The 20,150-nt window shown below is 39.9% G+C and overlaps 1 protein-coding gene across 1 annotated transcript in view; it reads left to right on the plus strand.

Annotated features, from left to right (window-relative positions):
- The window catches only part of LOC133969174 (vacuole membrane protein 1-like), a 53,214-nt gene that overhangs the window by 17,908 nt on the left and 15,156 nt on the right, over nucleotides 1–20,150 (plus strand). The window contains 5 exon segments of the mRNA XM_062405465.1: nucleotides 847–1,337; nucleotides 10,638–10,685; nucleotides 10,687–10,719; nucleotides 11,098–11,214; nucleotides 14,482–14,543. Of these exon segments, the coding sequence (XP_062261449.1) occupies nucleotides 1,230–1,337; nucleotides 10,638–10,685; nucleotides 10,687–10,719; nucleotides 11,098–11,214; nucleotides 14,482–14,543 (368 nt within the window). The 5' untranslated portion in view covers nucleotides 847–1,229.

Genomic DNA, 20,150 nt, shown 5'->3' on the forward strand with positions numbered 1-20,150 from the left:
CCAGGTTTGGGGTTAGCGCCGCCTCCTGAGAATGATTGTTTGGGCTTGTTGTCGCTGCCATGGTTGCTAACTACCCACTAATCATCTCCTGGCTCAACCATCCAGCTACATGGAGGTAATGTGGCTGTGATTAGTCAGTTATGTTCTTCTGAGAGAGAGAGAGGGAGATTTCAGAGCCGGGGCTTTTTTCCCCCAGTTCCTGTCTGTAAACTGCAGGACCTTCGGAAAGTATCGGGGCTTGAAATCATAGACATGTCACCTGTGATTTTAACTTACACTAACTAAATCCACAGCAGCTTCTATTATCCCCCTGTTGCGACCCTGCTCTCCCCCTGTGCCTGGAAACATTAAAGTAATGAGCTGTGAGCAACTCCAAAAACACTGCATTTCTTGGCGGCGGTTTTCATTGTGTTAATTAAGTCTGTAGCCCTTACCCCCCACTCCCCCACCCTCCTCTTCATCCCCATGTTTTGGCAGTATGAACTTGTTGAACCCGACCAAGTGCTGAGGATTTATTCCCCTCAAATCACTTCCGCTTTTTTCCTGTTAAGCCTCCCTCAATCACACGGGCTCCAGAGCTTTATATGTACCAGCTGCTTTTGGCTGTTAGATATTGGTAATGTGGTTGCTCAGCTGGGCTTGTTAGCACTTCTTAGATTGTTATGAAACCCTGTATTTCTACATGTCCAAAGTAATTTAGAAGAGTGCAGTGTGTTGATGTGTTACATCGAGGTGACACTGGATTGTTCACCTTCCCTTAGACTGGATTTTATGTGTCCGTGTCATTTTTAATTCATCTGTGGCATTTTTGTTTTCTTATATCATTTCTGTCTTAATCCCATTCAGCACATCGATCACAGAACCCTGGACATCAATCGGTGCAAGCTCCTTTGGTCAGTTGATATTTATATTTTGCTCCGTATTTACTTGAGTTTATTAAGATACAAGCATTATCTACCACCGCATCTGAATACAATTTAATTAAAGAAGATACAAATAAACAACTTGCAACAACTAACATCTCTCTGTCTTTTTCAAAACTACGTTGGATTCAGATTTATTGGCATGACCGGACAAAAGTCTGTGTTGCCAAAACAATACTTGAAAGCACATCACGTCAGCGAGTATTAGAAACACCAATAGCTGAGCCACAATAATTAACCATCTCTGTGGTTTGTGTTTGTGTGTGTGTGTGAGTGTGTGTGTGTAAGCAGGGTGCAGGTACCACAATGGGAGAGCTTCCTCCCTACTTCATGGCCAGGGCTGAGCAGCTCTCCAGCGTTGACCGTGACGATGAGGATTACCAGACGATTCTGGACCAGACCCACTCTGCACAGGTGAAACATCTTTCCCAGCTCAGCCTTCATCCTTACTAGCCTCTTCTATCTGACCCTTCTCACCCGCTACCCCCACAACACCAACACATCCAACTTTTCCTTCTACCTGCTTCACTTCATTCTCACCTCCCTGCTCTGCAATTCTGTGCTTGTTTCTTGAACTAAATCAATTATTGCCCCCTTAATTCCCCCAACTCCACCTTGCACTGTGCGACTGTGTGTGCGTGTTTCTGTCTGTGTGCGCCTCTGTCTTTGTGAGAGTTATACAGTAACAGACAGTGCATGATTAGGATATTTTGGGAAAGGGAACACATTTTGGTCAGTCCACACCACAACTTTAAAGGGCTTTCATGGTGAGGAGTTTTAGGGTCATGGTTAGAATTAGAATTAAGAGTTAGGCTTTGGGAAATGGTGTGGGTTGGGCATTTAGTTTTGATGGTTAAAGTTAGTTTAGGGTAAGGGGCGAGTGAATGCATCATGCCAGTGTCCTTTCAAAGACAGAAGTGCAACTGTGTGTGTGTGTGAGAGAGTGTATCTTGACCACTGACCATGTCCCACTGGTGCAACACATGTCTTGACTCAGAGAACAGCTATGCTTGTTAAAAAATATGTTTTCATATCAAACATCCCTGCAAATGTTTCAACAATGCCTAGCAGCCCATTGTAAATATTTATGTTCCTACCTCTTGTGATTATGAATGGAGGAGGAGAATTGGGGGGGGAGATACGTGTGTGGTTTTGTAAAAGGCTTTGCGTCAGAACTGCCTGTCCTGACACAGGAATGCTCTTCTCTCTCCAGCAGTGTGGGTCAAACAGTCAGACAGGTCAAGTGCACTGAGACAACTGCCTCAATAAATGGTTTTGAACTTTACAACACGCGCACTGACTCTTGCAATTGCAAATAAACTATAGTAGACAGTCCCAGCGAGTTAGCAAATAAATCCCCTGGTTGAGGGTATCCCAGAAATTCAAGGGATTACTGAGTGATGCAGAGGAATGTTTCTGTTTGCTTACGATGTGCATTTCACTTTTCAGCCTGAACACAGGATTAGTAACAGCTCAACCATGCTGTGATATGAATCATTCATTGCTATCAGGCTTTCTTTGATATTTCAACTACAAAAGGAGAAAATGCCTGAGACGAATGCCTCTGGTTATTGTTTCTTTGCGAGTGAAAAAACATTACTTTATGAGTCCCATTAACAAAATAACTCAACAACACAAGGATGGGTTTTCACAAAACTTGGTGGTCATATTTATTATTTAACTTTTTGAACTGATGAGGCATGGTAAATAAAAACGTTATGTAATATCATATAATAATTTATGTCACAAAGTCAAAAACTGACTGTGTCTGTAGACACAGGCTTATTTAAACTAATTTGTGATCATTTGATAAGAATGATGGCATCATGTCACCATGAAGTCAGAACATATTGTGAAGTATTAGATTCACCTTTACCACCAGTAAGATTAGTGACACAATCTACAGATTATTCAGATTACCAATCAGTCATCATCATAATGGTAACATGCCATGATGATGTCATTATAAAATGGTATTACAATATACAATAAAATGTCAATGAACAGTTATTACAAATGAAAGACATTTGTTCTGAGCAAGTGTATAAATTGGCAGACAGCATTTCCATTGTTTCCAGTGTTGTTCAAAGTAACCAGGGAAGGTCACCTAAAATATGAAATAGTTACTGTGTAGTTCACAAGAACTGATTTTGCTTTTTTGTATCCCAATTCAAGAATGCATGAACATTTCTTGAATTTGTCGAACTTTTCATTGTTTAACGAGTCATCTGTTTATTTCACTGCCTTTTTTCCCACATCAACCTCTATCGGAACTCCTCAACAAAAGTAGATATCACAAATGAGTAACTGCATTCCATTCTAGTGGCAGAAAATCCTTTTTGGGAAAAAACTTTGACCAACTATTACTGATATCAATGCACGAATTTTGCCTTTGGCATGGCCACATTCATAACATTTTTGTCTGTCTCCTCCACAATAGGTGAATAGGTCTGACGTCGCAAACTCACACACCTTTGCACTGTTCAATGTCTTTTCTGTATCTATAAAAAGAACGTCTGAAACACCTTGTTACACCATCCTGAATAAGATTTGTAGGGTACAAAATTATCTTAGAATGATAAGGAAAAGTCATTTTTCATGATACACCAGAAGCAGCGACTCACATATGCTTTGAGTATAAATTTAGCCTTTTTCTGAAATAATGCATCTATCAGTTTTTCCATTAAAAGCATAGTTATATGGGCAATGTATTTGAATTTAAAATATTCAAAAATAACTGATTACAGCTTATCAGCAGAATTTGAAGAAACACACTTTGACATTTAGTGTATGTATATTGACGCCCTATTTATGTAGTTGCAAAAAACATCTTCTGACATGAGAATGTTAACCATCTAGCCCTGGTTACATTTTTTAAACTACTTTATACATGCAGCATGTCAACAAGATAAAGGTGGCTCTATGTGAGGGAGAGGTTTAGAACTTGTTTGTGAGTGGCCATTGAGCCCAGTTTTGATACACACTCTTAGTATCGCAGAGAGGGCCAGGAGAAATATTCTCGATTCTTTTTCGAAAGCCTACCCATGCAGCGGCTGGTATGCCTGATGGTTTCTCCGACCACAGCACAGTGTAAGTGGAGTCGGCAGGAGAGACAAAAAGGGCATATGCCTGTTTCTTATACAATAGGGTTTGACACCCCAAATTTCATTGTTATATGCTGCCCCCATTTGTTTCGAGTATGAACTTGGCTATTTGCCAGTTGCAATATCTTTCCCCTGGCACCAACAGTAACTTTGGTGTTCACATCACATGTGCGAGATTGCAGCTCTGACATCACGTACTGATAAAGTGGTACTTCCCACCAAAACTGTGAGAAAAGAGCAGAGACAGTGGAAGTGAAAAGACAAACGGGCAGCCCAGCGAAGAGGAGAGATAGTCTAAATGATCTTCTCAGCATTGAAGAGTTCCCACGTGTCCTTTTCCAAACAAATTAACAGCGCTATGCAGGAGGAGCATCGGCTATTTGTCTCGCATCCATGCGAGTGCAGATTGGAAGTGACGCGGCATGCTGCTGTCTCAGTACACAGCCTGAGTCTTGCTCTCTCTCTGACATTGTTTCTTTTTCTGTCCTCTCTTCCTATGCTCTTATTCTTTCTCACGCACTGTTCGCCTCCCGCTGTGCATTGCTCTCTCTTCTCTCGCTCGCTCTCTCTCTGTTGATGTCTGGCAGCCATGTGTATGTATGTAATGTGCTCGTGCGATTGGTCAGCATCTGGAGGCAGGTAGCTTGCACCATCGAGGACCTGGCGCGTACGGAAACAGTTTTTTCTCTCGCCAGAGCTTTTTACCGTCAGTCGGAGGTTCTAAGGGTTCCATCTTTCACTGAAGGAGATCCCGCAACACCTCTAATTTTCACGTTTCCACCTTCTTACCTTTTTACAACTTTTAAGCTGAACATGGAGGCATTCATCCAATGGAGTTTTTGATTGAAAGCTGAAAATGAATTGTAGTAGATCAAAGAGGAAACCTACTCAATTGGGATTGGAGAAACCGGGCTATCACTGGATATTGTTGTGCTTTGCAGGAAATGGTTTAATTTTGTCATCAAGGATGTGACCCCTAATTTAACACCCCCACCCCTACGGCTAAAACACACACAAACACACATGGACTCTCTTCACCCTGTAGCAACAGAGCTGGATTAATATGCTGACTACGTCCCCTAGGCTCAAGTCACAGAGGTTTGTAGTTGCCAGCAGTTTGACTTAAACCCTGTGGTATTTCTCTCAGCCTGCGTGTGCCAACTTCCTGCCACAAATGCACGTGATGCGCAGCACCAGAGCACTCCGGGTTTTTTTTCTCATTCATTCAACAGAGCTATTCAAGAATAATGAAGTCATGCCTTTTCTAACGGCTCCAGACGCTGATGTCATGAACATCAGCTTTTTTTCCCCCCTCTTAAATCTTTTGCTCTGTACACGAGGACTCTGTGTGCTGTAGAGAAATTCTTTGGTATCGACGCAGACAGTCTCGAAACATCCTGCATGGATCAAGTCCATGACTGCTTGTAACCTCCGCCTGTAACCTCCGCTTGTAACCTCCACTTGTAACGGAAAGGGTTAACAGGCTGTGAATTCTTGATTGCCAACTCCCAGGATCGTATCTCCTGTAACTCAAATCAGGGCCATCTGCGCTGGGCGTATGCCTGCCTTTCCCCCTGGCCTACTGCACTCAAAGGCTCTCTGTGCTGTGGTTTGCCCGGCCCCGTCACGTGACTTCTCTGAAAGTGCCCCCTCCCTCCTCCTCCCTCTTTATTTCCAGTAAACTGTTTGAAAGGAGGGGGTGAGTCAGAGTAAAACCAGCTTCCCTTTAACCACAGCTTGTTAAAGAATTTGTCAACGTGGACTCAGGGGTGCATTTTTTTTGTCTGTGCGTGTTTGTATGTGTGTGTGTGTTTTTTTTTTTTTGTGTTTCGTAGCCCCTATCTTTTCTTTTTCTTGAAAGAGGACTGTAGCTCTGAATGCGTCAGGACTCTTTAATCACTCCACTTCATGTGGCAGAGAGAGCGGGCGCAGGCGCGGGCTTGTCAGGAGTTAATGAGATGAACTTTAACCGTCTTCGTGTTGGGGGGCTCGCGGCCAGTCCGGAGATGTGTGTCTTCTCTGTGAAAGACTTTCATTGAGAAAAAAAGAAAACAGAGAGAGGGAGAGAAAAAATGTGCGTGGGTGTTGACTTGTGTATAGGCTATGCATAGATTTTTCCTTGTCTGACACTTTTTTCCACATGGAGACGGGTGCCGTGTCCTTGCCTGCTATGTTCTATGTTCGAACTCTGTACCCCATCAGTACCGACGTCTACTGGAAACAAAGTGTTTGCTTTGCCAACGTTTTCACAATGAAAAGTCCACTTTTAATGAAGAAACCTTCAAATCCAAAATAAACAGATCACATCTTACAATGATCCATTTGAGAAAATCTAACTCTTTTTTTTTAAAGCGAATAATTGCAATCTATCCTGTTTTATGATTTAGTAGGATATACTATAATAAAAACAGTAATGCTTTAGATAGACCGTTCTCTTAGGGTTTCCTTTGTACATGTCATCACCTGGCAACTGCAACCACAAATATTCAAACTATCATGGAAATGACTGTTATGCCTCACAAACTTCAATACAGAACATTCTCTTGTACATATGTACCAAAAGTCATTGTTGGGCAATTTGATATCATTAAATTCATTGTCCTTGTGACACAGTTCTAATCTCATTTCAAATATCCTAATATTCGTGCCAAGGAGGTTATAAGTAATTTGTCTGACAGTGGAATCATTCAAAATAGTACTAAGATTTGCACCAACGTATTAGAGGGATGAAGAATGTGCCAGGGAAAAACCATTACATTATAACTCGCCTCTGGTAAAATGGGTGAAAACCCGGTAAATGAGCAGCATCATTTCCTTCTTCAATTGAGGATCAAATAATCTAACCATTAGGGATAGAGAAGAAAAAAAGCAGTCCTATATCAGGTCAAATGATAGTGGTATTCAGATGTTGGCTCCACGTGGGGTGACTGTGCAGACTGCTGAGTAAAGCATCTGTGTCGAGCAGCCAAACCTGGAACCAAAACCTCCATATTTTTAATGACGCTCCCTTGGCTAGATCTTATCAAATGTAATTGCAGCTAAACCCAGCCCTACAGGCCACCACTGGTGAGGGTGGAGGAGGGGAGGGGGTTGGTGAGGTGGCAGGCAGCCCTTGGCAAGCTGCCTGGCAAAGATGGTGATTTTCCATAAGCCGCCAACAAGAGACTGGATGTCTGAACCCGAGCCATCCGAGATAGGCACTTCCCCAGTCCAGAAACGCAGAAGAGTGTCCTAAGTACATAGTTCAACCGTTGTAAATCAGTGTCACAAGTGCACATGTGCGTCACACCTCCCTCCCTCCCCTCATCTCCTAAGGAAACCTTTGTTCACACTGCAGTGATATTTTCAAGTTCGCCCTCACTGCATGAGCCAGAAGCTCAGCTACAATAAACCAATGTAAACAATGTACGTGTCATGATGTCAGAAAATGAATGGGATTCTCATGTGGTCTCCACGGAGATCATCCCTTCCGCAGGGTTCTGTTTGTGCTACAACACCAGCGGTCGTCAGGTGTCCCTGGTCCAGTCAGTGGTTCAGCTTTAAACTAGCAATACTTCCCTCCCTGTTTCCTACCATCTGAACAACTCTCACACACACACACACACACACACACACACAGGCATGTACACATGGGGTCGGGCTACAATTAAAACTACAGGCTCCTCCAAGTAGAAACTATTATGATTGGACATCAGGGGAGGCAAAAATTCAAATCATGAACCAATCAGATTCTGTGTCCCTTCGCCCCCCCCCCACCATCACCATATTAGGAGTCCTCCCATGTCTCTCAAATTTCCTGTCCGCTGGGTTGCACCCCATAAAGAATGTCATCAGTACTGTACTGGTGCTGATGACCATATTAGGTATGATCATGCTTCGCCAGCCCCCTCCTGATTCTCCTTTTCGTATTGAATTAATGTGTTTTAAAAACAGAGGCCTCACTTTTCAAAACAAAACACATTTCTTCTGGTCTTTTCTAATGAAACTTTAAAACATTTTCTAGTCTGTTGTCACTTGGTTTTGTTAAGAAAGTTAGGTTTTCCTATATTTTACATATTCATACAGAATATTTTGATTTAAAACAGTTAAACACTGCCCATTGAACTCTCCTTATTTTAGGGGTTTCATTCTTAAATGTAATAGATGCATTTCGTAACATTTTGCAACGTGAAAAACATCAAGAAACAGTATTAAATCATTATTGAACTAATTAAAGAAAGAAAAAGCTTTTAGGTAATGATTTCCAATATAATAATGTTCACATATGTATTTTCTTTCTATAGTGTAATCACTTTAGAACAAAAGCCTTCATGTCATAATAAAGATGTACAGTAGCAGTAATTCATGAATTATGTTGTTTCTTTTACATAAAAATATTTTGGTTGCAAATAAGCAGAAGTTTAATTCATGTAGCAAATGCACACTATTATAAATATTCAATACAGCTGCAGAAACATGTAGATTAAGAAACTGACGATTTGTGTTGTGCTCAAAAGTATTGTAATCTATAGATTTTTCTGTGTAAGAATACATAAAGCAGACAGAGATTTACTTTGAAAAACTAACAAACCAATGTGACATAATAAAAAAACTAAAATGCATATACGTATTTATCAACAAATATATTGATAAAGAAAGTACAACAATCATTCAATTAATGTTTCTAACAAAGAATGATCTTAGTTTTTTCCTGATTAAAAGGGTAAGAACTCAAAGAAAAGCTAGGATAAATCTAGGAAAAATTGTGAATGAATGTCATTGTCCAGCTTTGGCACTAAAATCTTTTTCCCCTGCTGCTAAAAGATCTATTTATTAACATATAAACAAGAAGTTTAAAACCTTGTATTCATTTTTTAAGAGAATAAGATAATCGCAGTTTATTTTATTTTAGATTTAAGAGTTGAGAATAGGAAATTATTTCAAAAATCAAAGATGGATTAATTTTACAATGGCAAATTTAGCATAGTGGAAGTAATCATTGTATAAATTACAGAGATATTGTGTCCTCCGAAAATGCAAAGAGTCCTAGATCAGGGGGCACCTCTGCTTTCCTGCTTAATTTCCAGAACTAGTAGAAGTAAATCCTCCTTCTTCCAGAAAATGTATATTAGGGAAAAATCTGTGTCATTGCTTTGAAAAGAGGCTTTTGTTGAGCTGTCAAGACAGATAGGGCAAAACCAGCCGAAAAAGTATTAATTTGTGAGTCACTGGAATGACCAAAGTCTGTTGTCTCGTTCTCCCGTTCCCAGAGACAATGGAATTAATAACTTGCTCTGGTACAAACATTTAAAATGTAGTTCGTAATTTATAGTTTGGAACGAAGACACATTTTTTAAGAGATAAGTCTATTTCTTGTAGAAAATGTGTCAGGATAATCTGTGAATATCTACTGGGAACTTGGAGATATTTGATTCATAAGATCAGAAAGAAAACAAACCTACATTTTACATTCAGACATTCCAAAAACATACATTTCCCCCCTCTAAGAAGAGTTTATTAGATTAGTTCATATTCTTTTAATTGTAATGTAAAATAAAATTTGCCAACTTTTCCCTACTGAGATTTTCTCATCACACACACTTTTCACATTTATTTAACATGATGCATACAAATTAGAATAAACACTTTAAAATACTTTAAAGAGCATGTCTAAATTCCAATTTTTAGATATAATAATCATTTTAAATCAAGCACCTGAACTTGGAAAGGTTTAGAAACTCAAACTGTGAGATTTACTGAAGAAATATCACTCTGAGGCATAATGTATTAAAAATCTAAAGTTTCAAGCTCTAAACAGTTTGCACTGCAGTATATCTAGTTTTCTAAGGGTGAAATTATTTGCTTTGTCTGTTGCTTGGTTGATACAAACTTCTTGCTGAAAGCAGGAGAAAGAAAACCCTCTTCTTGCCGCTGCTGCTCCTTTGAATTAATTTAGAAACAAGCAAAAATGAAAAAAAATTGATTATTCCTTATTTTTTCGTTTCATCTGAACAACAACATTTTTTAAGATACAAAATAGAAAGATTCAATATCACTGCACACAAACTACATATTAAATACACAAAAAACTCTCATTCAGAGATGAGGGAGGATTCTTAAAAGCAGATCTTTGACATTTCAGTGTTACCACAAGTCAAGATATTATTCTTAAATCTAAATTTATTTTAGCAGGAGGTTTTAATGGGCTTCCAAGCAATGATTAAACTTCCCTTCAAAAACAACACCGGAGCTTGATACACTCACTTATTTCACACACCTCTGTGATATTCCCTTACGTGTCCACATGCATTCTTATAAAAGATCTTCACCTTTTCATTGCTCATTTTTACTTAGTCTGACATTTCCTGTAAATTTATGATATCAAATATAGATAATTAATCATCTTTAAACTGTCAAACTCAGTAAAGCATTTATAAAGACAGTATGTGTGTGAAAAATAATAATTTTAAAAGAACCATTATTTTCTCATTGTCATTTTGTAAAAAAGACGCCTGAAGTCTGTCCTGAGGTCTATGACACATTCTTTGTAATAATGATGTGTGTGTGACTAAACATCAAGTCTCCGGCAAACATCTCATCACATATTTCTCTCACTTTTTCTTTCTTTCAGGACTTTGCCAGCCGAGGAAAAGCAGCAGTTCAGAAACTCGTTCCATCTAGTTGGATTCCTGGGGATTCTGGCCTGTGCCTGTGTAAGTAAAAACTGATCTAACTTTTTTCTGATAAATATTCTTCAATTGTTTAGCAGGTTTGATAATTTTCCTAACCACCTAGACCATATATTAAAAATTACAGCTCTTAATTTTTTGGCATAAACATTATCACAAAAATAAATGTTATATTTGAAAACTATCATATTTTCTCATGGTACTATCAGTGACCTTAAGTAGGTGTATATGTAGGTACATAGGGAGAATACAGATGTAAAAATATTGAAAATACTCAATGGATTTCAGTATAGCATTACATTGTATCACGCTTGTGTTCTTTCATATATTTCTCTGCTTTATTTTGTCTTTTCATTTATATTATATTAAGTCTCATCATTTATACTTTGTCGTTTCCTACAGATTCCAAATGCCTTGTTTGACTTGGCAGGATTAACATGTGGACACTTTATTGTTCCGTTCCGGACATCTTTTGGTGCAACACTCATCGAGAAAGCTGTTAACAGAATGCACATTCATGTGAGCTGCAGTCAAATTATACAAATGCATATGAATAATGCCTAGGCTGTTCAGAAATATACTGCTGATTATTAGAGATGGTAAAGCAGAGTGTGACACTTCTCGATAGGCAGTACTTGTCTTCTATCTTTCCTATCCCATAATATAAAATGAGTTTGTGTGTGGGTTTAAGGTTTGAGTAGATGTTTATTGTTGTCTAGGGAGACGGGTGTGTTAAATAGTGAATCACACTCATGCACACACTCTGTTACTGTACTCAGCTAGTAATAAGGAGGCCATTTTGTGCAGGCATTGTAGGGGGAGTCAACCATTTTGTGACTGCAGCTGCAGCAGCCCAAGTTCACTGTACAGTAGACGGGTCAGACTCAAAATTTATGGGAAAGAAAGATATCCATCCTTACCCTTGAATAAGAAACTGCTGTTAAGAGACTTGGCATCACAAACGTTTCTTCTAATCCTGGAAAATCCTCAATTTGCGTCCAGGAATTTGCAGTATGTCTGTGATTAACGTTAGGGGCTCAACTTTCTGTTTTCCAAGCAAGGCTGGAGTTTGCTCATGGTGACACACAGAGGAAGGGTTAACGCAAGATTCCTTTCCACTCAGCCTCGTTCCTTACCATGCGCAAAAAACATTGTCCTCCACCACACTAGGAAAAAAAAGGTGGAAGGGTTGGCAGTGATCCTAGTGAGCGTGAGTTAAAGCAGATAAACATTGTCTGTGGGAGGTGATGTAGAAAGAGAGAAGGAGAGATGGGGGAGTTGGAGGGAAGTGTGTGGTGTGGGGGTTGCAGCAGGCACAGTTGACACAGTCACACACACAGGACCAGATAATACCCAGGGGTCCCAGGGGCCCCCTCTGACAGAGGTGCGTCCCTCCCTGCCCCACAGAAAAACTTCAACCGACTCTCCGGCATTTCTGAGGGGCCCCAGTCTCTCCTGAAGCCGCTCGGTCAAAAATACACCCAGAGAAAAGTTTGCTTTTAATGCAAAATCATTGAGTAGTTTACACAGTGTGAGCAGAAAAAAAGAAGTACGAGAAAAAAGCATGCTGACAGCAGGTGACGTTGTCCCTCATGGGGCGAAGGGAACAAAAGGGGATTTCGAAGCTCTGTGTGTGGGTGTGTGAGAGTGAGAGCTGTACCTGCAGCTTCAGGTGCTTTCTCACCAGTCTCTGAGGAAAAGCTCACTTTTATATCCCGTGCGGCCTCCGCCCTTTTTTTACGCTCATTAAGCTTCAAGTCTTAATGTAAGATGCTGAATGGATGAACGTCAGCTGCTTTGTGACGCAGCAGGCCGTTGTTGGAACGTGAGTGTTGTCATGGAAATACACATTTCAGGTCCTTGAGATGGTTGATTTTGCCGAGTTCATAGCAGCGTGAGTTGTGGGAAAGTGAACAGACTTCCATGTTGTTACAGTGAAAGAAGAGAATCATGATTCTGCACCTTTTGTCACCTGAATCTGAACTTATTTAGTGTCAGATCGGTAAAAAATACAACTTTGAAAGCAGGGTGCTGTTTGTGTTTTTAAGACTGACTGCACGTAGCTCTTATAACCTTTATCAGTGAATTGAAATCAGATGTTCAAAACCATGTCACCATCAGTTTCCATGCAGACACATAAAATACATCATAGTCACCTTTCCTGTGTCAACAATCTTGTCCCTTCCTCATTTTTGTGACATGATTGATCATTTTACATGTCTGTGAAGGACACAAAAGAAGTGGGTGTATAGAATCTGTGTTTAGGTGTGAGGCTCAAAGTACCATAGCAAATATCACTCTCTTTTTTTATCATGGCAAATGCTAAAGTTGTTATTTTGGCTGAAAGTCAATAGCATGACCCAAATTAAAAGACAATAGAGCAAATGGATGACCTGAATTACATGTTACACAATGTTACAATGAACACTGTGACAAAGAACTTATCAAAGGGCCCAATTGTAAAGATTATCCTGGTGCATACTTACCTGCAGTATTTAAAAGTGATTTTCTGCTCACAAAGCTGTGGCATCTAATTTTGTCCACTTACAGTGTAATTTATTTTATTCTGGATAGTTTTTCAAATTCTACACCTTATTATTAAATTATATTGGAACAAAATTAATTATAGTTTAATAGGCATTTCAACTTCATAAATTGCAAGCAAATCAATATATCATTCCTCTTTGTGGACCAAGTCACGTTGTTATCAGACATTAGTTTTTAAATTGCTTTGTACCAGTTCGACTTTAGAAAAGCATGCTGAAAGATATGGATTGTTGTGGGCCACTATAAAATCATGTCAGATCAATATAATGAGCCAAGGTTCGTTAAGACCGTTCCACATTATATACAATATACTCTGTAGGTGATCCCAGTGCCTAATTGGAGCTACACATTCATAATGAGTGAAATATTTAAATCTAGTTTGACACTTTTATGGCTCCATCATTACATAAATTGAACGATTCGAGATGATGTCTGGTGTATCATTTTATACACTTTCCCTGTAATTGGGTAGTATATATTTAGTGTCTTTGAAAACCTTGGGATCAGGACCTGAATTTAAAATAAGGTTCTGTGGGTTTGAACAATCCTTTTCTGCACAACATGAGTTTGTAATGATGGACCCGCCAAAGCTCTGTTGAGTTAAGCCTTTCTAATGGCATGTTGAAGTCGACCTAGATGTTACTGGATCAAGCCACATTTTTAGTTGCCAAAACGCATGTTTGTTTATAAGAATACAGTAACCTACACCAACTCATAGGGCAACTGAAGGACCTTGAAAAAGCTGGTCAGTTAGTGGGCACGTGTTCCCGCTCCCCCATAGGAGGACAAGGCTGACGTGAGCCAGAATGGCTGCCAGTCGCCTGTCTGTCCCTTCTGGCGCGGTGACTAAGCACGAATCAGACCAGACAGGAGCCAGCATCCAGACCCCCTGTGAAAAAATGACACATCTCTTTTTATTCCCCCACTTCTCTATCATCAGTTGCTTTACACACACACACACACACACACACACACATTTGATGACAGCCACTGTGATTTGCTGACCTAGGGTACTGTGTTGGTGATGTGTCATTAAGCCCAGGCCTTTCATTTCTTGCCCTCGATGACAAAAGGAGGGTCAGCCTTGGTTGGTGCGTGGCATGGGTTTTGTGAATAATGGCAGAGTGTGTGTGAGAGTGAGCTGGGGGGGGGGGGATTACTGATCAATTATGATGCATGCACTGTTTTAACCTCAAGGTTCAGTAACTGTCTCGCTCTTTGTGTGTCTTTGTCATACAGAAACTGTTTGTGATCATCACCTTTAGCAAACACATAGTGGAGCAGATGGTCTCCCTCATCGGGTGAGTAGGACTCAACGTGTATGTGTTTGTGTGTATACTTATGTCCATGTGTGTGTTTGCTGTCCAAAACAACCCTGTAGGATGTGCAGTGATCACACATGAAATAGGTCATGTAGAATCTTATGATTGAGGGGTGGTGTGTCGGCATACAGGGTATTTCTATTTGTTTTTGTAAAGCCTGCCTCCTCTTCCTCTTGACGCTGATGAAGGTCAATCAGGGGTGGCTTTGAAGTACTTTTGGAAGATGTCTTGTTCCTTTGTGCTGTTTTAAATACTTTGTGTATATCTTTAAACAAAGGTTTTGTCCCATGTTCTCCATTTTGGATCCTCACTCCACTGTTATAGTCTGCATAATGATTAATAGCAGGGATTTTTCCACTGGATGACTCTGGGTGTGAACATGTTCTGGCTGCTTCACAGGACAGGATGAACTCTTGTCTATCACAGAAACCTCCTCTCTGCTTTATCTATGATGAAGCACAGTCATAGATGGTTATTACCTTCATACCTGATCCCAGAGGGCTGCCTCTGGTTGTCTAGATGAGACAGGTTATCTTTTTGACAAAATAATGTCTCTCAGGTAGACGTGCTAGTGCTTACTAAGCTGAAACGTTTTGGAAAGAGAAATCCGGTTTGAGTTGCTGGTTGGAAGAGATTTCACAAGAAGATATCATTGTTTTCGGAGGCCCATCTGGAAACGGTGTCAGTTAACCTTATTTTGCTGTGTTGAATATTCTGTACCAGCTCCATGAAGTTGTAGGACTGAGAGATTGGTTTCCAAAATGTTAAAAAACACACAGCCGCTGGGCTTTTCAAAATAAGGCTGGATGTAATAAAAGTTGAAAGAGTCTTGGTGTAGGGTGTAGGTACTGATGGGTGCTATGATGGGTGTCCTTGTAGAGATGCCAGGGGCTGCAGCTGGAAACTGCCCTCAACACACCTGCAAGTGGGAGTGCCATTTATTATGCACAGACACACACACACACACACACACACACACACACACACACACACACACACACACACAGATTGACATTCACAGTCGTGCAAACTTGGTCTCTCTCACACACACTTCAGGCGATGAGATTGCATCAGCTCTCTTACTTGCCATGTTGTCCGTTTGGGCATTTGTCACATTTCTAAAATTATTTTTGAGGCAAACGTATCCTGCAGATGATTTTTTATAAACAGCATATCTTGTGTGTGTGTGTGTTCATATATGTATACACATCCATAGTGTGTATGAGAAACACTTTGAGCATAGAACCTACAGCATTAAGTTGTGATGGTTAAGGTTAAGGACGGAATGCATCATGCCAATGAGTGCCCTCAATAAGGGTGTGTGTTTGTGTTTCTGTTCATACATAAATATATACACATATACACATTTTGTGTGTGTGTTCATATACTGTATATGAATGGTTTATATATAAATACAAACCATTGTAAATGTGTGTGTCTGTGTATTCATATATATACATATTATTGTGTGGGTGTGTTTGTGTAAGACCTGTCCCGGGTCTCTTGCAGTCACAGTTCATTGAGCTGCAGACTCAGAGCAGCAGATCACTGGTTATTGACAGGTTTCAGACTGACTCACTACCCGCTTTTTCGCTAAAGGAAGTTTCCCTTGTCACAACTTCTCAACCGTCAGCTTCCTTCCTCACTGAGGCCTTTCCGCCTTCACCTACCATTTTCTGTGCGTTGCTTACTCTCACTCTCACTCACATATCACCTTATGAATGGGTGACAGCCTTTCGGTTTTAACCCCTTCAGGCACAGACAGACCGCAGGCACCTGCAGTTGTCCCCTGCGCTGTGTACATGCACAGTTCCATGTCTGCGCATGCAAACACACCCACACCCACACCCACCCACACAAACACACACACACACACACAGACACACACACACAGTTTATTTGTATGCTCTTTTTCTAAAAGATAAAGTTCAACATCTCTTGTTTTTTTTAACCCCTTGAGCCGCTGTACTTTTCCAACATGTTAGCTCCCACCAACTCATTTTAAATAAATCTGACATTTTCAGTGAAGAATTTAGCACCTGGCCTTTTATATTATATTTATTTGATTTGGAGTGAATGGAAAATATTTTTAGTGAATTTCTTATTTATGGGAATTTGTTTGTTTTCTGAAAGATTTTAAAGTAATGATTGTTCAGTTTCATCCTTTCATAATATCATTGCTGTGTTCTATCGGTCTTGTTCTATCGGTATGTTTTTTGTGTGCCTCTGTGTTTGTCTAGTGTGTTAGTGTTTGTGTGTGTGTGACTGAAGTTCCCGTTGGACTTTGGTCGTGGGGATTTCAGTCTTGTATGACATAATACAATAGTGCACAATTCATTTCCTGCTTTTTGACCAGGTGAGCTGCTTGGCACACACGCACACACACACACGGCAACAGAAATCAGTGACAAATTGCAGAACCTGTTTGTAATAAGGATTTAAAATTTACAATTATTATAAAGTTCAAATTATCAAATATCTGGAGGGTGTTTTTTTTTTACATATATGTTATTCACTTCTTTATTCAAGTTTGTAGCTATTTCGTCATATTTCAACTTATTAAATCTGTAAAGTCACATAAAATGTCCTTATCAAGATGCTGTTTGTGGAAAAGTCATTTTACCTGGTGAATCTAGTTAATTGCATGTTCTAATGTCTATTAATGTAGCTTCTAGATGACCTCAGATATATATATTTTAACACAGTCTGGATGCTGTAGTGTGACCATCAAGTACAATATTCAGCACAGCACTGCTGTATCATTTTATCAACTTTTAACTTGGTTGATAGTCATGACACGGGATGATGTTCTCATTCAAGACAAAAAGGAGTGTCCACAAATTCCTTGTAAAGAATTTTTTTAGTTTTGCAACACAGAATTTATGTGGCAATCAGAGCTGTGCATCATGATATAGTCACTGTGTCTGACTCAGAATTAAATTTTGTAATGATCTTAATTCCAAACATGGCCTTTTATAGGATTATTTCTATGGAAGACAAATGGAAACAGTGTGTTACTGAATTCCAGTTTCACGGGAGATGTTTGGGTCTGAGGTTTAAATGTCACACGGCTCTATAACTGTCAACAGCCATTTTCATCACCTCTGTTAAGAAAAATGACCAACCCCAGAGTTTTTTATTAGCTGGAAATAAAATGTAGACAAGATGCAAAGGACCATTTTAGAACATCTTGCACTTAAGTGACTTAACATTTCCATTATACATTTATGAGTTTCTGATATTCCGTTTTAGAGATGCAACAAAAAAAAGGTTCAGTGGAAAATAAGTTCTGTCCTGACAGTTGTTTACTCAAGTGAAGTATTCTTCCTTTTTCAACTGTTTTTTAAATTTACTGTGTGTCTGGGACAATAAAAATGTGTCTGACTTTGCGAAATTTATGTGGTAGTTCTTCATGTGTATTGTGGAGACAGATTCTTCTCTGGCAGATGAATTTCACTCTTGTTTTCTCGGCATGCAAAACATTGTAAGATTAAACCTGTAACCATCTGTCAGCGCCAGTAGAACAATAATAAAGATAGTTTTGCTTGGAGCTGATAAAGTCACAATAAAACCCTCTTCAGATGCCTTTTTGGGTGATAACAAGAACTGTCGGAGAAGCTGGAACTGTGTATCTGATCAGACTTGTTAGGTTTCCTACGTCCTATGACTAATATACAGATGCCTCCTCTTCAAGATAAACCATGCGTGTATCACCATAGCTAAATTCTTCTAACTCACACAGAGCAAGGCTTTGATCAAGATTTGAAGTAATTTGTCAGGAGGTGTAATTCAGATTTTTTAAACCTAAATTATTTTATTTTACCCTCTACCTCCTCTTTTAAAGACTTACCATCTTTTAAAACTGGTATTTCAAGTTTTTAGATTAATTTAAAAATAAATTCAACATGAAATCACCCTTTTTTCATTGGGTCTCTCGCTGAACACCCTGAGAATAAGCCTAAAATGATTACCTTGATTTTCCTTGGATTATTGCATAGGTTAGGTCAATATCCCTACAAGCACATCAGAGAATGGTGAGGCCACTGCTGCTGTGTTCTACGTAATGATTGGGCAGCAGATTCATCTGTACCTAATCTCCCCGTCCCCCTTTGTCTTATCTTAACTGGGGGGGTTTTAAGCGAGTGAGGTGATTTAGAGCTCAAGATCAACAAGTGCATGCCGTAAGGGAATGGCACGTTTTCCTGTTTTTGGTTTCGCAGACTGGGCCTCCTGTCTCTTCCTTTGATCTGTGGTTAGTCACTGTGTTTAGGCTGAATTGCTAACTCTTGATTCATGCCACTTTTTCCTCAACCATTGCTATGTGATAGTATGTTAACAGGAAGAAAGCCGTCTTCCGTTATTATGAGAAGAGCTGTAGGGATGAGGGCCTGTTGGCATTGCAGTGCTGGTCATTCTGCAGGACCCCAATGTGTTTCCAACTTATCATTGATGAAATACTAATACATTTTAATTTGAAAAAAATCGTATCACAACCAAAACTAGCTACATCCAGAGAGCATTTTAATTTTGTATCAGAAATCATCTCTGTCCATACTAACACAGCTGAAAATGCATATGACATGACTATTCCCATACTGGTCATGCTCAGTGCAAGCTGAAAGCAGATTATCCGTTTTGAAGATGGTTGCAGAATGTATTTATTTACAATCTATGGTGGGGGGGTTCTGTACTGTCAATGGGAAAAGAGTCAATCACCATTTTGTTAAATATAAGCAGCTCTTGAAATTGTCAATAATAACTAATACGGTTCAATCGTCTTTGTCATTGATTCCAAAAGTTTTTGCCTGACTAATATGCAAACCTAGAGCAACTATACAAGACCAACGGCGGTTTGCAAAAGTCTCCATTTTTTAGGGGCTTGAAAAATGCAGACTACCAGACGCAAATGCAGCAAAGACGAGGGGGTTTCAGAACAAAAACGTATAAGTGTGTCCTTGGTTTAGTTTATGAAGAGATCTGGGAGAGGACAAAGTGTGAGGGAACTGAGAAGAGAGAGACGTTATTACAGTTTCATCACCTATACAATGGTGTTTTAAATGACTGGTCTCAATAATCCATCATCTTGATTGAGTCAGCTACTCTCCATGTCTTGTACTGACTTTAGCAAATCCGTCAAACTCATGTGTCAAGGGAGGGATTATCACTGTCAGGCTCACATGGAGAAAGCGATTGAGATGCAGAGAGTAAAAGGCGAGATTTTAAGGTAATCCGGTAGAAACCGGTGTGCCGGGGCCTTGGGGGTAACCACGCACATCTCCATGAGAATGCACACATTTCCATCGGACTCCTGCACAATGGGCTTGCAGATGGCCGTTCCTGCCACACAAGGGTGTTGCCATTAGAGGATCACAGCAGGCTCTGCTCAGAGGGAGGCCGGGGCAAAGTTTCAGGTCAGGGCAGGACATCCGGGGGGTTGGATGAGATGCTCACAGGAATCAGAATCAACATTTTACTGTAATAATGTGAATGTCAGGTAACCTCAACCTGTGTGTGCGTGTGCGTTTGTGTGTGCTTGTGCCTGTGGCTGGTGTATCTGGTGTGTGTGTGTATGTGTGTATGAGAGAC

Source organism: Platichthys flesus, chromosome 15, assembly GCF_949316205.1.
Source record: "Platichthys flesus chromosome 15, fPlaFle2.1, whole genome shotgun sequence".
NCBI classification, from domain to species: Eukaryota; Metazoa; Chordata; class Actinopteri; order Pleuronectiformes; family Pleuronectidae; genus Platichthys; species Platichthys flesus.